General features: G+C 44.5%; 4 protein-coding genes across 4 annotated transcripts; all 4 read left to right on the forward strand.

Annotated features, from left to right (window-relative positions):
- Positions 1–624: 624 nt before the first annotated feature.
- Positions 625–2,967, forward strand: KY384_000015 (uncharacterized protein; the record flags this gene model as incomplete). Its single annotated transcript, XM_044808553.1, has 1 exon — positions 625–2,967. The coding sequence occupies one exon, from the start codon at positions 625–627 to the stop codon at positions 2,965–2,967; it is 2,343 nt and encodes a 780-aa protein (XP_044665705.1).
- Positions 2,968–4,820: 1,853 nt separating this feature from the next.
- Positions 4,821–5,210, forward strand: KY384_000016 (uncharacterized protein; the record flags this gene model as incomplete). The annotated part of the gene is made up of 2 exons (XM_044808554.1): positions 4,821–4,840; positions 4,874–5,210. The coding sequence occupies 2 exons, from the start codon at positions 4,821–4,823 to the stop codon at positions 5,208–5,210; spliced, it is 357 nt and encodes a 118-aa protein (XP_044665706.1).
- Positions 5,211–6,679: 1,469 nt separating this feature from the next.
- Positions 6,680–7,093, forward strand: KY384_000017 (uncharacterized protein; the record flags this gene model as incomplete). The annotated part of the gene is made up of 3 exons (XM_044808555.1): positions 6,680–6,841; positions 6,897–6,906; positions 6,957–7,093. 3 exons carry the CDS (start codon positions 6,680–6,682, stop codon positions 7,091–7,093), a joined length of 309 nt encoding a protein of 102 aa, XP_044665707.1.
- A 3,882-nt stretch (positions 7,094–10,975) lies between these two features.
- Positions 10,976–11,315, forward strand: KY384_000018 (uncharacterized protein; the record flags this gene model as incomplete). Its single annotated transcript, XM_044808556.1, has 2 exons — positions 10,976–11,232; positions 11,261–11,315. The coding sequence occupies 2 exons, from the start codon at positions 10,976–10,978 to the stop codon at positions 11,313–11,315; spliced, it is 312 nt and encodes a 103-aa protein (XP_044665708.1).
- Positions 11,316–14,419: the final 3,104 nt, after the last annotated feature.

Below are 14,419 nucleotides of genomic sequence, written 5' to 3' on the forward strand. Positions count from 1 at the left end.
CCGCGAATCTGAACCGCGCAAACAGCCATGATCAACCGCCAGATCATTAGTACGCACATCCATGTGACATTATGTCGCCGAAACCTCTCGAACGTTGTGTTCGAACCCCGAAAGAAATCAAGTCAGGTTTCGAGTATGATGTGCCAAGTTTTGCTATCCTCCCCAGGCTGCGTGGCATCTAAGCCTCCTTTGCAAGTATTGATCAAATATGAAATGGAAGGATGAAGTTCTGTCTTTGAATGAGGCTCTGTGCGCAAAGAAGGCTAGAGGATGGGAGAGAATGATGCATTGCTCTTTGCGAGCAAATTTGGATGAGATAGAAGCGATCAACTCTAATGCAATGTGACTTGTGAGCGGCATATGTCTAGGCGCGATTCGCTGATTAGGGATTCCTTCGCCTTTCTTCGACGTTGCTCTTTGCCAAGGGATTGTCAGATTTCCGAATTCCAAGCCGAGTTGAGTTCTGGTCTGCCGTAGAATCGACTACGGACGGCGATAACGCGCGCTTACGCGTTATGACGCGCCCCGCTCTTGTACCACTTTCCTTTTTCCTACGTCTGCTCTCCACCATCAACAGCAGCTTTCCAAGCTTTTGCAGACGCGCGCTCTCTTTAGTCTGGCGCAATGAGTGATGCGGATGAGAATGCACAACTCCGAGAGGAGATCCGATTGCTTAAAGAAGGCCAACGTACCGACAAGATCAATGCGCAGCAGGCAGCAGCAGCACAAAATCAGGAATTGCAACAGCAGCTACAGGAAGCAACACAGCAGCTGCATCAGTCAAGGCAACAGACGCAGTTGACAACGCTGAATGAATGCTTGATATGTGGCCATGATTACCTACAACTCTCCCTCCGAATCAAAGAGAAAAATTTCTCGACGAAAGGCAAGTCCACTGATGTCGCAGGAAAGTACCGTCCGCTAGTGATTGAACCATGCAGTGAGCTGCAATCGCTGCTTAACAGCAAGATGTCTGAAGTCTTTCGCATCTTAAGACCAACGGCTGAATCGACTCACCGTCACTTCGATCCTGTAATCTCATTCCAGACTTCAAGCCAACATCTGAGTAAAGCACTTGGTAGTGAAGATGACACCGTTTCTTGGATCGAGAGAGCTGTGCAAACATATGTTACCAGTATCCTGGGAGCTCTTTGTAAACTGCCTGAAGATTCAAGGGGAAATTTGAGGCTTGCATCAGCGGTCCAATTCGAGAATCATGGCAACACACTCGAGAAATTCATCAATGACGAGCGAGGTCCCAGCCGCCTGGCCGTAGCTTCACAAGCCAGTCGAACGTCAACTGCTCGCAGACCCAATGCGAGGAAGCCGACAACCTCAGTCCTGGTACCAGAGGTCCACAAGCGTCCATCGTACCTTGACGCAGACCAAATGATCGTCATGGGTAGTATGGATGGTAAGATGCGTGTCATCCTGGTTGCCGAATTCAAGCCTCCGCATAAATTGGCGAGCGAGTACCTCAAGTGCGGAATTCATACGATCGCAACGGAAGAGGTCCTTCGCAGAGTGACCATTCCTACTGCCATACAAGAGAGGTTTGTTGACCGAGCTGAGGACTTCATAGCCAAGGCCATCACCCAAGCCTTCGATGCCATGGTTTCCGCTCGCCTCCATTTTGGATACATCACAACTGGTGAAGTATACATTTGGCTCTATATACCTCCGGATAAGCCCAACCGAATTCGGTATTTTCTGACTTTTCCGGGCCAGATGCCTCGCAGCCAGGAGCCGGGCTTCAACCCCAAGAATACAGCTGTTGCACAACTCCTAGCGATGTGTCTCTTGGCGTGTAGTACGGGAAAAGCGAGCCATGACTGGCAACAGAGGGCTAAGAAATACAGATGGGTAGCTGGTGACGGCGATAAACTCGATGAAATGCCCTCTACGGTTAAGACGCACGCCACAGTATCAGAATCGGAGTGGGTAGATGATGGAACACCAGTCCAAGCAAAGCGGCAACAAGCCAAGCAAAGTTGCAAGGGATCTACGAACGCCAATACCCAACAAGACGACGATGACTCGGACGAAGATGACTTAGACGAGGATGATAGTAACCTCCTAGGGGCCCGTCCAACAGCACGGCGTCTCTTTACTCTATCAAAACCCCCTATCTCGTCACCGCATCAGAAGCAATCCGATCGACAACATGATCCTCCCCAAGAACCTACTGAGACTCGCGAATACTGCACACGATCATGTCTTCTCAGCCTCGCTAAGAAAACTCCACTCGATCGTGACTGCCCTAATTATGCCTCCCACCACGCCACCTCCACTAACCACCACAGTATCACGCCCTCTAAACTCATCAAGCTTCTCCGCAAAGAACTCGACGAGGACCTCGATGCCGGCTGCCACGAACTCGACCTCCGAGGCGCACGTGGCTACCTCTTCAAACTCTGCCTTCTTTCCCACGGCTACGTCTTCGTCGCAAAAGGCACTATTCCCAGACTCGTTCCCGAACTCCAATTCGAAGCGCAAATCTACGACAAACTTCAAGAGATTCAGGGAGCCGTTATCCCCATCTGCCTTGGCGAGCTACGCCTTAGCTACCCGTACTCTGTTGGATGTGGTGTCGATCGCATTGGTCACATGCTGCTCATGTCGTATGCTGGCCACGCGACAGCCGGGTCCGATTGCAGTGGGCACCAGGATCAGGCGCTTCAGCTGGCGCAACAATGTTTGAGGAGGGGTGTGTTGCACGGAGACACTGAGGGAAGGAATGTCCTTTGGGATGAGCGGGAGAAGAGGGTGACACTTGTGGATTTCAGTCATGCGAAAATTGTCGAAGAAAAGGACAAGGAGGGGGTAAATAAGGAGATTCAAGAGGAGCCAAGGAGTAAGAAGAGAAAGCGGCCGTTAGGGGAGGCAGATGTCAACAAGAAGCTCAAGATGTCGCCTAAGAAAGAAAATCAGAATGCGGTGGCTGGCCCGATCGAAAGTGTTGCTTAATGGGGTCTAAGGGGGGACGGTGGTGAAAAGTACTTTCTTCGTTTGTTTGCATAGCCTGCGATTACGATCATGCATGAACGACGAGTCACGATAGATAGAGGGAACGCTGCAAAGCGAATATGTGATACCCAATACAGCAAAACGCATTACATGGGATAAGACGTTCGGGATGAGATAGATGGCACGCTCCGAAGCGAAAATGTGATACCCAAAGCAGATATTTAAAGGAATAGAGCGCGGATGCGCACATCAGTATCAATTAATACTACGGACTTGAAGTTGGCCTCGCATGCTGATATGTCTTTCTAATCGTTTACGTGCGTTTGATCTTGCGCACCCCTCTTTTTGCAACATGTCTTCCTGATCGTCCCTAAATCCCTTCCATTGCAGCATTCTATCTACCTATTCGTGGGATCGTTGTCATCGCTTGTGAGGAATTAGTAAATCGCATCACTCGCAAAGCCTGCCCAATCCTTACCACCTGTTGGCAGCGCTGTCATGAATCGTGTGTCATGTATGATTGTCCTTTGCAACAAAGAAATCGCGCAAAAAGTAGAGCAGATGTGCTGATCTTCCAAAGTACCCGTAGACTTCGATTTAGAGATACGACGTCAACGTCTGGAAGGAGTACATAGAGCAAGGGAGGTTACGGCCGGAGAAGGCGAGAAACAAGCATAAAAGAACAGTAGTCGCAATTCGTTCATCGATATCAAAGAGCACGTATAGCATAGAAGTCTGGGGAGTCTTGCGCAAATGGTGGGTATCGAAGTTTGGTGTTAGGTTAAACGCGTCCAATCTGGGACTTGGATACAAATAGAAATGCTTGAAAGATGGTCAGATTCGATATCCTATTTATGAAAATGTGGAGTGATAGGGTGTATATTCGTATCGAGAATTCTTTTCGGCTTCAAGGTGGTTGGGCGTTGGTTTGCCCTTGTGAAGGCGCCCGTTGATGGCTGCGACGTGAAATGTCCAAGAGGCTGTCGCTGAGAATTGAATGTCGGCTTTCTCTTTACTGGGAGCAGGTGCACCGTCATCAAAGATAAGAACGGGCACATAATCAATGCAGCATGAATCTGGTGTTGGTGTCTTTGGATGCTCCTTCTATTGGTGTATGTATCACCTTCCGAAAGCGGCACATTGATTGCTGATTGTCGGATCATGTTTCTTTTGATTTGTTTGATGCAGCTCAGCCTAGGCATCTGCCTTGTCCATCGTATTTGTTGCAAAGAAAAGCTAGATACCACCCTATGCAAGAGTCCGGAGAGTTTGAAGACCTGGAAACATCATCCGAGACATGGTGGCTTTGTACCGATAATTGCTGCGAGGTCTGGCGAGATGCCGTCGCACGAACTTGGTCAATATCAAGGATACGTGCAGTCTTCTGAGACATAAGCGCTTTGTGTGAATATTTGCTGCGTTCTCATTATAGCCTGAAGAGAGCGTATGATCTTCCGAGACATAAAACCTCTCTTCAAAATATTTGCTACAAGATTCAGGCATTACAATTGAGAGACTTTGGGGTCTGGATCGCAACATATGAATCGACACCAGTCCATCGCTCTTGCTAATTCAATTTCCAGCATCACAGTCCTTCATTGAATGATTAGAATCACAGAGCCTCTGCTTTAAGCTGCACATCCTTCTATAATTGATCCAATCTAGAAGCGATTATAGGCTGAACGGCGTTGAAACCCTTGCCACACCCTCTCGCTTGCAGATTCGATCCTCAGTAACATATCTCATCATCCCTTTGTCAAACCTTCTGGGCGTGCATAGGATTATTCGTGGACTCATCATTTTTCCGAATCGAGGTGCACTAAAAATCTCGCAGCGCAATCTTTCCGATGAGTATGTACTCGGCTCCTTCAATGTACGCATACTCAGACGATCAAAACCCTTACAGGAAGGGATATGATAGAGGGCTTCATGTGGGATACGCCGAGGGATATCGTGATGGCTACGATGAGACATACAATCAAGGGTTCGATGACCCTAACGATGGACCTGAAGAGGGTGGAGAGTACGAAGAAGAAGTAGCGGATGACGATGATGTTGAATACTGGGGGGCATCTAGTGGGGCATATGGCGGAGGATATGCTGTGGACAACAATTTGGAAGATGATGAATATGATGAAGAAGATCGAGAGGCATACGATAAGGGATATGATGAGGGGTTTGAAGACGGATACCAAGAGGGGTATTATGCGGCGTTGGCGCGGTGGAATAATTACCTCGGGTAAACAATGCAAGCGAGGGACGAACGAGACTAGGAATAGCGAGAAGACTCACCAGGAAGCGATGGCGAAGAAGTCGATTAAAGGAGAGGGGTTGGGATGAGATCGGGGTCGCTTTGAGTCGCTGAATCTTGGTAACAAATTATTTGTGACGACAAGCACTTGATGACTGAATGCTTCCCTTGATACGCTAGGGTTCTACTCTTATTGCGAAAAACCATATTGCAACATTTCCTCAGAAGCCTTTCATATGATCCTCAACTTGCCTCTTGTGCAATGTACTTCAAATCCCGCAGAATGTTTCGAAGAACGAGTCGTACTGACTGCATCAAGTTCAGAGGATATTGGATTTGTTGCTTTACTTAGTGCTCATGGATAGATAACATTAGTCTATTGCTCTGCGAGAGAGTAATTGTTCTATGCGCGTATGGTCATTCTTTTCAATAATAGTATTTGGGGGAAAATGAACAAGTAAGCGCGTTCATTCTATGTTTTGGCGGCGACTCATTAGCATTATAATAGATATTTGGAATAGCAATGGACAGAGGATGATTGAGGTTAGTAGCAGAGATTCAAGCGAAATCCTCGAAGACCAAGTCAAGGCTCTAGTTCAGGCTTGGGTCGAAAACTTGCATTGAAATGGCGTTAAAGGGCGAAGGTAGACACGACAAGACCTGCTACATCTCCGACTGTTGAGGCCATAGCTCTCATCCACAGTTGTTGGACTCACATTTGCAAAATCTAAGCCGCTGCAAGGAATTGCACATTCATTCGGGGAGTAGTGGTTTCCGTATGCGCCAATCAGTGGAAGGCTGGGAAAAGACTCTAACAGCTTCAGAGTATACGAATTGGAAGAGTTGCTCATAGTTTCGCCTCCATGTGCGCTATATTATTGAATGTTGGCTGTATTCGAAGCGATACTTTAGCGATTGTCAGATAAGTAGTGTCGTCTCACTAAGATTGCTTACTTCGTCGCTTCCGAATAAAAGACCTAAGGTATCTAGCCTTTTTCGGGACTAGCACGATCTTAGAAGGCAAGCTTAAGGAAACCACGCAAGATTATGCCCATCCAAAATAATTATACTCACAGCATTGCCCGAGGACGCACTGCCTCCCATCGCGTCCTCCTTCGATGGCTCCTCCTCCTCCTCCTCCTCCTCCTCATCCCCCCGCGCTGCATCCTCCGCCTCGCCAGACCCAAAAGACCCTCCGCCAGAACCTATAGCTTATATGCAAGCCATACCAAGCCGAACTGCCAAACCTCGCAGCGCTGAACCCTTGAACGGTGCGAAATCATCGGCTAAGGCGAACAGATGAGGAGGCCGCTGATCGAATACACGTATGGGCGAGTGCGCACAAGAATGCCATAACGGACTACGGAGCCGCGGACCAGGCGAAAAGGAGGTCGACGAGACACATAAACGCCGAAGCTTGGAGGAAAGAACGATGGGAGAGGGCACAGACCTGTATTAAAAATGCTGAAGCTTGTCAAGGTCGCCGAGAAGCGTTGTCTGGCTGATGAGCGCAGATGGGGCGAGAAGTGGTGGGGGAGCTTTCATCTTCTCGACAGCGGCTATGAATCAAATGATGGGCTACTAAGACATGCCGATGCTGCCGCTGAAATCAAGAATGAAGAGGTGAGTGCTTACCATCCACTCTGCCTTTCACCAAATAGGCGCTGACCGAAGACAGACAGCTAGCAGTAATTTCCCCCCAGAGCCTACCTCCTCCCGACTGAAGACCTCGATGCAGGAAACACAGCACGCGAGCAATTCTGGCGACACAATAGAGCAGCACTACTCCCGCATGGGGAGAGATTTGAGATACCCGCAGAAGTGGGGGACGCAGCAGACGATGAAGAGGCTTCTCGAGCAGTGGCAGGGGAATAGCGACAGATCAACATTGACAGGTGGACAGTAAAACACAATCACGACAGTTCTACACATACAATGTTTCCTCCTGCTCGTATAAAGAGTTGGGCACGATGAGCTGGCGCCCAGGTAGAAGGAAAACAAGAGAAGAGGCATCAGCGTAGCGCAGGGTCATACAACCGAGGAAAGAAGATAACAATGAACTCAGAATGAAGACTTGAGAGTCAATTCACAGGACAGAGCATACAGAGCCTTTCTACGGGCTACTTGACCTAACTAGGCTATGGATCTAGCTGCAACCGCAGGGGGATGCTGCGAAAGCAGACATGAGGACTTGCACGTCAGAAGCAGATGTGGAGGGATCCCTCAAGGTATCGTCTCTACACATCAGCTCACAAGATCAAGCGGCAAACTCGACGACTGCCAATTTCACTTCGCGGTAATGACACAAGGCTGGACATCAGTACGAGGTACGCGGCGTGTATCACTGTAGCTGTGGAGCTTGTACGGTCAACCACTATTTCCAGGTGCTTGAAGGCGCGCCTAAGTGACCTTTGCAAGTGTTAGCGAAGCAATTAAGTGGGAAGGCATGGAAGATGGTTGTGGTGGCGCAATGTGTCAACCAAAGAGTGGACCATCGAGGTCAAAGCGGAAGTCAGACAAACCCGAGAGGAGAATTACAATTTGGGGGCAACAACGAACCTGAGAGGAACTAAAGACCCAACACCAGACCACTGCCTCGATCAATTACGCTAACCTCCAAGTTGTAATGAGGAGCGTGCAAGGAATTCTCTAAAGAACGTCGTGGCATGAAGATGCAACCCAGGTGTAAGGCTATGAAGAGGCTGAGTGCATCGCGGAACATGACGATTTTCGGGTGGGACGAGATTCTTCGACGACTTGGGATGATACATCATTTGCAAGAGCCAATAGGCCAATTATACAACATGGTGTGTGTGCTGAGACTGCGATCTTCTCGCTCTCACCCAAGCCTTCCAGAGTCCCACCGGCCATTAACGCCGATGCTGGATATTGGCCCTAGATTAAACGCGCTTATTTTGAAGCCAAATCTGTGCTTTACACCCATTGACCAACGCAATCCGACTGTGAGCTGTATACTAGCTGAATATATTCACGCAACAATTGCAATTATCATCATGACAGTGTTGAAGCACGGTCGCGACAGTTCACGAGCCCCATAGCATTGCGGAGCTAGTATGGTCTCAAAGTTGAAGTTTCCAGCGCAGCCATTGTAGATCAATTGAGAAAGCGTAGGAGACAATACATTGTTCGCCGGTTCAATTTGAGGTCCGCCTTGGACGAAATCGCATACAATGGATCAGAGGCATTGGCCTCCTCATGCGCCACAGGCGTCGGCGTAATACTTCCTCAGCGAAGGATCTATCGCGATCCGTAGGCGGCGCACGACTAAAAGCCATTGGCCATTAGCCACGAGATGTGAAAAATGGTCTATATGCTCATCTGGGCGCGAACGATGGCGCGTGGCTTGCTGTGATGTGTTCGCAAGCGCGGGCGCAAAGTTGATGGCGTACAGCCTCGATCGAATTCAATCGAGTCTTGGCTCCACCGAAGGTCTCCACCCTTGGGTATATAGGACTTCTCCTTCCCCGTCTTGTTCTTCTTCCTCTTTTTTCTTCACTATCTACTTGCTATCTATCTCCAATCTACTGCTATTTATTGCGGTGTACTATAATCTACTAACAACTTCAAAATCCATCTCAAGCAATGATTTAAGCATCTATCAAATGCATTTTGATTATCTCAACAATCTGCTCGCATCTCTGCTATCTACTGTTAGGTCTATCATCTACTGTCATCTGCTGCCATCTGCTACCATCTACTACTATTTATTGACATCTTCAGTAATCATCCCAAACGATTACACTCGCCACCTTTTGTCTGTCATTTATCTACGACAATATCTCGGCATCTCTATCATCTACTGCCACCTACATATTCTCTGCTATCTATCTCTACCATCTATCACTACCATCTACTGATATCTCGCGTATCATTTAGTATCTCAAGAATCAATCGACATTTGAAGCATTTGCTTATATCTCAACTATCTGCATAGTCTATATCATTTCATTACAGCTCTTAAGATCCTTCTCTTCAACTGACCTAACTTCGAGAGATTTCTTTTATCTCCACTATTTATGCTGCACACTTTATACTTTCATTCTTTGACTTCTTTTCAATCTTTTGCCATTCTCTCTATATCTAACCATCTTCATTTCCCACTGCCTTCCGCAGACTATACCTGCTATTCCTATCTTTTGACTTAAAATATCTCTAAACATCTCTTTCATCTCCAGCTACCTACTACCAGTTTCTACTATTTACAACTATACTCTGCTATCTGGATGATGAACTTGGGGGAAGCCCTCTGCTGACCGGTCTAAGAAGCCTTCCACCTCCCAGCATTGTTTGCCCCCTAATTTACACTGCTTCAGCAACACCTCACCCACGCGGCCGTGAGTACACTATTCTATCGCCTACTACTCAAGCTAACAGAATTGATAATGCTCTCGATTTCTCTGCCGCCCCCTCTCCGCGATCCCCGTCATCCACACTCCGCGCTCTCCTCAGATCCAAAGGGTACCCTGGGCTGGCAAAATGATACCTTCAGGATCGTAAGTCACACACTTCTCCCTCGCCTTTCTTTACTGTTCACTTATTACAGTTGCGGTTGCTCAATGCCTCATACCTGCTGACCCCACTCCGCCACCCTCCGGCGCCCTCCTCGTGGTCGCAAAGGTATCTTGATATGGCAAAATATCTGATCTAAAGCAAATAGAGGTGCCACCCTCAGTCATTTTCTTGCTACCAACTAATAGCAATTTTAGCGTCTTCCTCAAGGGCTCCTCCTTTCGTCTCTGTCACCAACCCTTGCATTCGCGATCCTTCGCCATTTCCGTCCTCTTTCCCTGCTTCGAATACATGCTCTCTCGTACACGTCAACCTCTCGCGCAAGCGCTTTCCATAAGATCTCTGTTCTTCCACGCGATCATGTACCCGGAACCGCCTCCCATGCCTGGAACTCATCCGTTCATAAACCTACACCTCATACCTCATCCGGTTCCACGCCTTCTTCGCGAACGCACTCCACTACTCCTGAAATTATCCTCGTATAGTATACTTTCAGGGAAGCATTAGTGAGCCATCCGTTTACCTATGTCCTGTCATCGACTTTACGGCATTAATAGCACTTTACCCAACTTTCCTCTAGTCTTCGCGATCGACCGATACCATTCGTAGTCATTCACCCCCTCTCTTAGCCCCTAGTCGCAGTGATGTCTCGATATCGCTTCTTCGCAAACGCCATCCACTGAGACAAAGCACTTCCCACCAGAGTACCATCCTGCCTTCGCGCGCAACATCCTCCCATTCATCGCTCTTCGACGCAAATGTGCTCCTTTCCTTGCAACGTGTACGTCTTACTTCTCCTACTCCCAAAGGTATCCCGGTGTGGCGAGGCATCTTTAAACTGAATGTGAGTCTTCTCGAAAGACTTTTCTGCCGCCAAAAATTAGCGTTCATGGTGCTTCACCTTCTCTCCCAAAGTTTCCTTCCGTCGCTGCCGACTAACAGCACCTTCAGTACATCAACTGCTTCTCTCTTCCCAACCGGATATCCTACCTTTCACCGCTATCCTTCTCCTCTAGCAGAAACCAACTCGATATGCCTGCCCAACTACACGCGACATTCAAACCTGGAGCAGACAAGTCCCACCGTTGGACCATGAATGCCAGGATTGAGGATCATCGCATTAAATCACAAGCAAACTTAGTGGCCTTTTGTAGCGCGATATCATGATTCCTGCTCATCCTCTTGGGATCGCCACAGCTAGTGCTTCTCTTCGGATGGTGGTCCGCAATGTTTGAGGCGACGGAAGAAACAAAAGAGAAGGAGAGATCTGTGGGGGCCACAGAGACACAAGACACTACAGAGACGCAAGAGCATAAGGCCGTGCTGGGAATAGCTTCAAAACATAAGAGAAAGGTTAAAAATTTCAAAACCACGGAGGGAAGCGGCGAGTTCGAGAAACGCCGAATGTTTAAGGTACCCCCAGCAGAAGTGACTCTAGTGGAGCTAGAGGAATCTGAGGGGATAGAGGAAGAGGTAGAATTCACGTGCGTATAATCCAATCGACATAACTAGCTTAGAAGTCGCGGTCATAATCAAAGAAAAGGAGCTTTCAAGACAATTTTTGTAAGCGAGAGATAGAAGACGAAGGTGATTTAGGCGGGCAGCAAAAGAGATGAAGCAGAATGGTAGTGGTTCTAATATTGTAGCTTTGAGACAGTTTCTTAGATGTGTTTCATGACTAGCGAGTGGTCTTCTGTCCGAAGACTTATCTTTTGATTCATATCGCTTCAGAGGATATAAGACCATATATTTCAATCTAGTCTCGTCATTCTTTAGCCGAATAATCACAGACTATGCTATCGCTTACCGACCTAAGCTATTCTTTCTATATGTCGCCACCTCCCGCCGCTGCTCTATCGTGTATAGCACTTTTCTTTAGCTCTAAGACCGAGAACTACCTGATACTTTGGACTTTCTTCATTAAGCCATGTATCATTCTCCTTGTGACTCGTCGCCTGTCCACAATTAGAGCCATACCTTTTGATCTGTTCTACCTCTCTCAACCGCACAATCGTTGTCAACCGTCACATTTCGCGACATCTGACATTGCTTGATTTTCGACAGGTAATTGCCGGCTGGACCATACTTGATATTATGCCCACTTAGTGGAGGCTGAACCTATGCAGGGGCCGTAGAAGTGGAAGAAAGGGAAAGGGAAAGAAAGATCGCGGCGGCAGGCGCTGGCATCAATAGTCTAGCGATCGTATTTGACAATATTGTCCATGAGAGACAGATATCTGTACGCGAGAATGTGGGGATACTAAACTGGATGGAGATGATGGTGCGAAGTACTTTAAGTCTGAGGGAGAGCAAAGAGAGGGTGGGTGGGAAAGTTGGGCCTCACGGTGCCATAGTAGGCATTCAATAATTGGCAGCCGATTCTGATTTAGTCGTAAATGTTCACCTATTCAAGGGGCAGCTTGTGTCCTCAGATTCCAGGTTGCCGACAAGCATGTCTAGCAGGAATCGTTAATATGAGCGCGACGGAAGCCCACAATCTCTCTCCCCCTTCACATGATAGAGGTCTGCCTCAGTCGACTCGGAGAGACCTTCGGAAAAATCTTCAGCATTTACATTTGAGAGTTGAAAGAGGCATAATCAATGGAGGAGTTGACACTTAGAGCATTTATCTCTATAATGATTTGGTTTTACTTCACGCTATGCTACGAAAAGAGAGGTATAAGGAATTGAGGTTTATAGGGTAATTTTCAAAGTTAATATTAAATAAAGTAAATGTGCAAATAGTTAGTAATAAGGAATAAATACTTTAGCAACTACTAATTATAGATATTTTAGTCTACACTTAAGTATAATAGTATATTAAATTAAAAAAAAATTAGAGATCTTCTATCTAGTCCCTAACCTTATTAATTGCTTTTATATAGTAAATACTTAAAAGACTTCCTATAATAGCTAGAGACTATAGTAGTATACTATATCTTTATATAATATCTTTAGATTAGCCTACTCTTATCTAGACTACTATTAGTAGTATTAAGGTTTAATTATAAATAAAGAATTCCTTATAAATAATACTACTACTATTAAATTATTATTATTACCCCTAGCTTATATATTACTTTAGCCGCAATCGCTACAACCTATAATAATTAGCCTTTCCTATTTTATAAACTAAGAAGTTACTTCGTTCTAGAAAGAGACTATTACCTTATAGATTTATATAGAAAGCTTAACTATTAGCTAGACTATAGTAAGGAAAAGGAGATAGAGTACTACTTTAATAAGTTTATAGGGAGAAATATTTAACTAAGTTAGTATATACCCTCCTAGAATATTCTTACTCTTTAAATAGTCTAATATAAAATCTTATCCTATATAGAGCTAAACCTTAACTTTAATAAGATAAGGAGTTAAGTAAAGAATAACAAGTATTTTTAACTTTCTATAGAAACTAAATAGTTTATTATAAGGATAAAGTGTCTTAACTTAGAATAGACTTCTTAATAGTTCTAATAAGTATATATTATAAATATAACTAAGCAAGTTTTATTTATACTAATATAGAGATAATCTAGTTTGTTATTAAAGTAGAAGTAGAGTTTTCTATTAGATAAAGTAAAGAATTTTATATATTTAAGTTTAGGTAGCTAATAATAATAGCCTATAGTAAGGTTCTTAGTCTTTATATATTTATATTTAAATTTTAATAAGGAAAGTAGTCTTATATACTATTTTAGTTCCTAACTACTTTATAGGAAAATAAATTAATTATAAGAGCTAGATAATAAGACTATTTCGAATAGTATATATAATACTTAGAGGTTATGTACCTAGGATTATAATAGTTATTATAATAACTATCTTTAATTTCTATCTAAGATAGAGGAAGGCATAGAGAGTAGCTAAGAAGAAGTTCTTTATAAAGGTTTATAGCTAGTTATAGCTAGTAATATCTAGTACTATTTTAATTCTTATTTTCTAACTATAGGAAATTATTATTAGCGGAGTTTACTATTATAGCTATATTATCTCTATTTTATAACACTATATATATAAAGGAACTTATTATAGTCTCTATAACCCCTTCTTATAAGATTTTAAAATAAGAGGAACTTACTATAATTATATAGTTAATAGTTATATATTTTATAAACTAAAAGATATAAGAATTTAAAGTAATTAAATATATATAAAGTAAGATATATTAGATTATAGGCGCTTATATAATTTTAGGTATAAATACTTATATAGATTCTTATATTTTACTCTTTATTTATTAGGTAAATTAGACGCTAGGGTTATAAGACTTATAAAACTATATACTTTTACTTTAGATTAGCTATCCTAGTTTCTAATCTATATAAGTTTATTATTACTTAAGAAAGTATTAATTACCTACTAATAATACAACTTCTTAAACAATAGCTATACCTTGCCTCTTAAGCCCTTTACTTATTCTACTTTTACTCTTCACTATTATCCTTACTTCTACTAGCTAAAAATTCGTTACCCCTAAGCACCTATTCCTATAACCCCCTTTCCAACTATAATTTAAGCACTAACCCCCTTAATCTCTCTTATTAGCATTTAAAACCTTAATTAAATAATAACTACTTTCCTCCAACACTACTACCACTACTGCCCTAATACTAAAATCTATTCCCTTTCGCTTACTAACTTTAATATATTATTTAAATATATTACCTAATA

The sequence above is a fragment of the Bacidia gigantensis genome (assembly GCF_019456465.1).
Source record: "Bacidia gigantensis strain McMullin 20006 chromosome Unknown contig_34, whole genome shotgun sequence".
Lineage (NCBI taxonomy): Eukaryota > Fungi > Ascomycota > Lecanoromycetes > Lecanorales > Ramalinaceae > Bacidia > Bacidia gigantensis.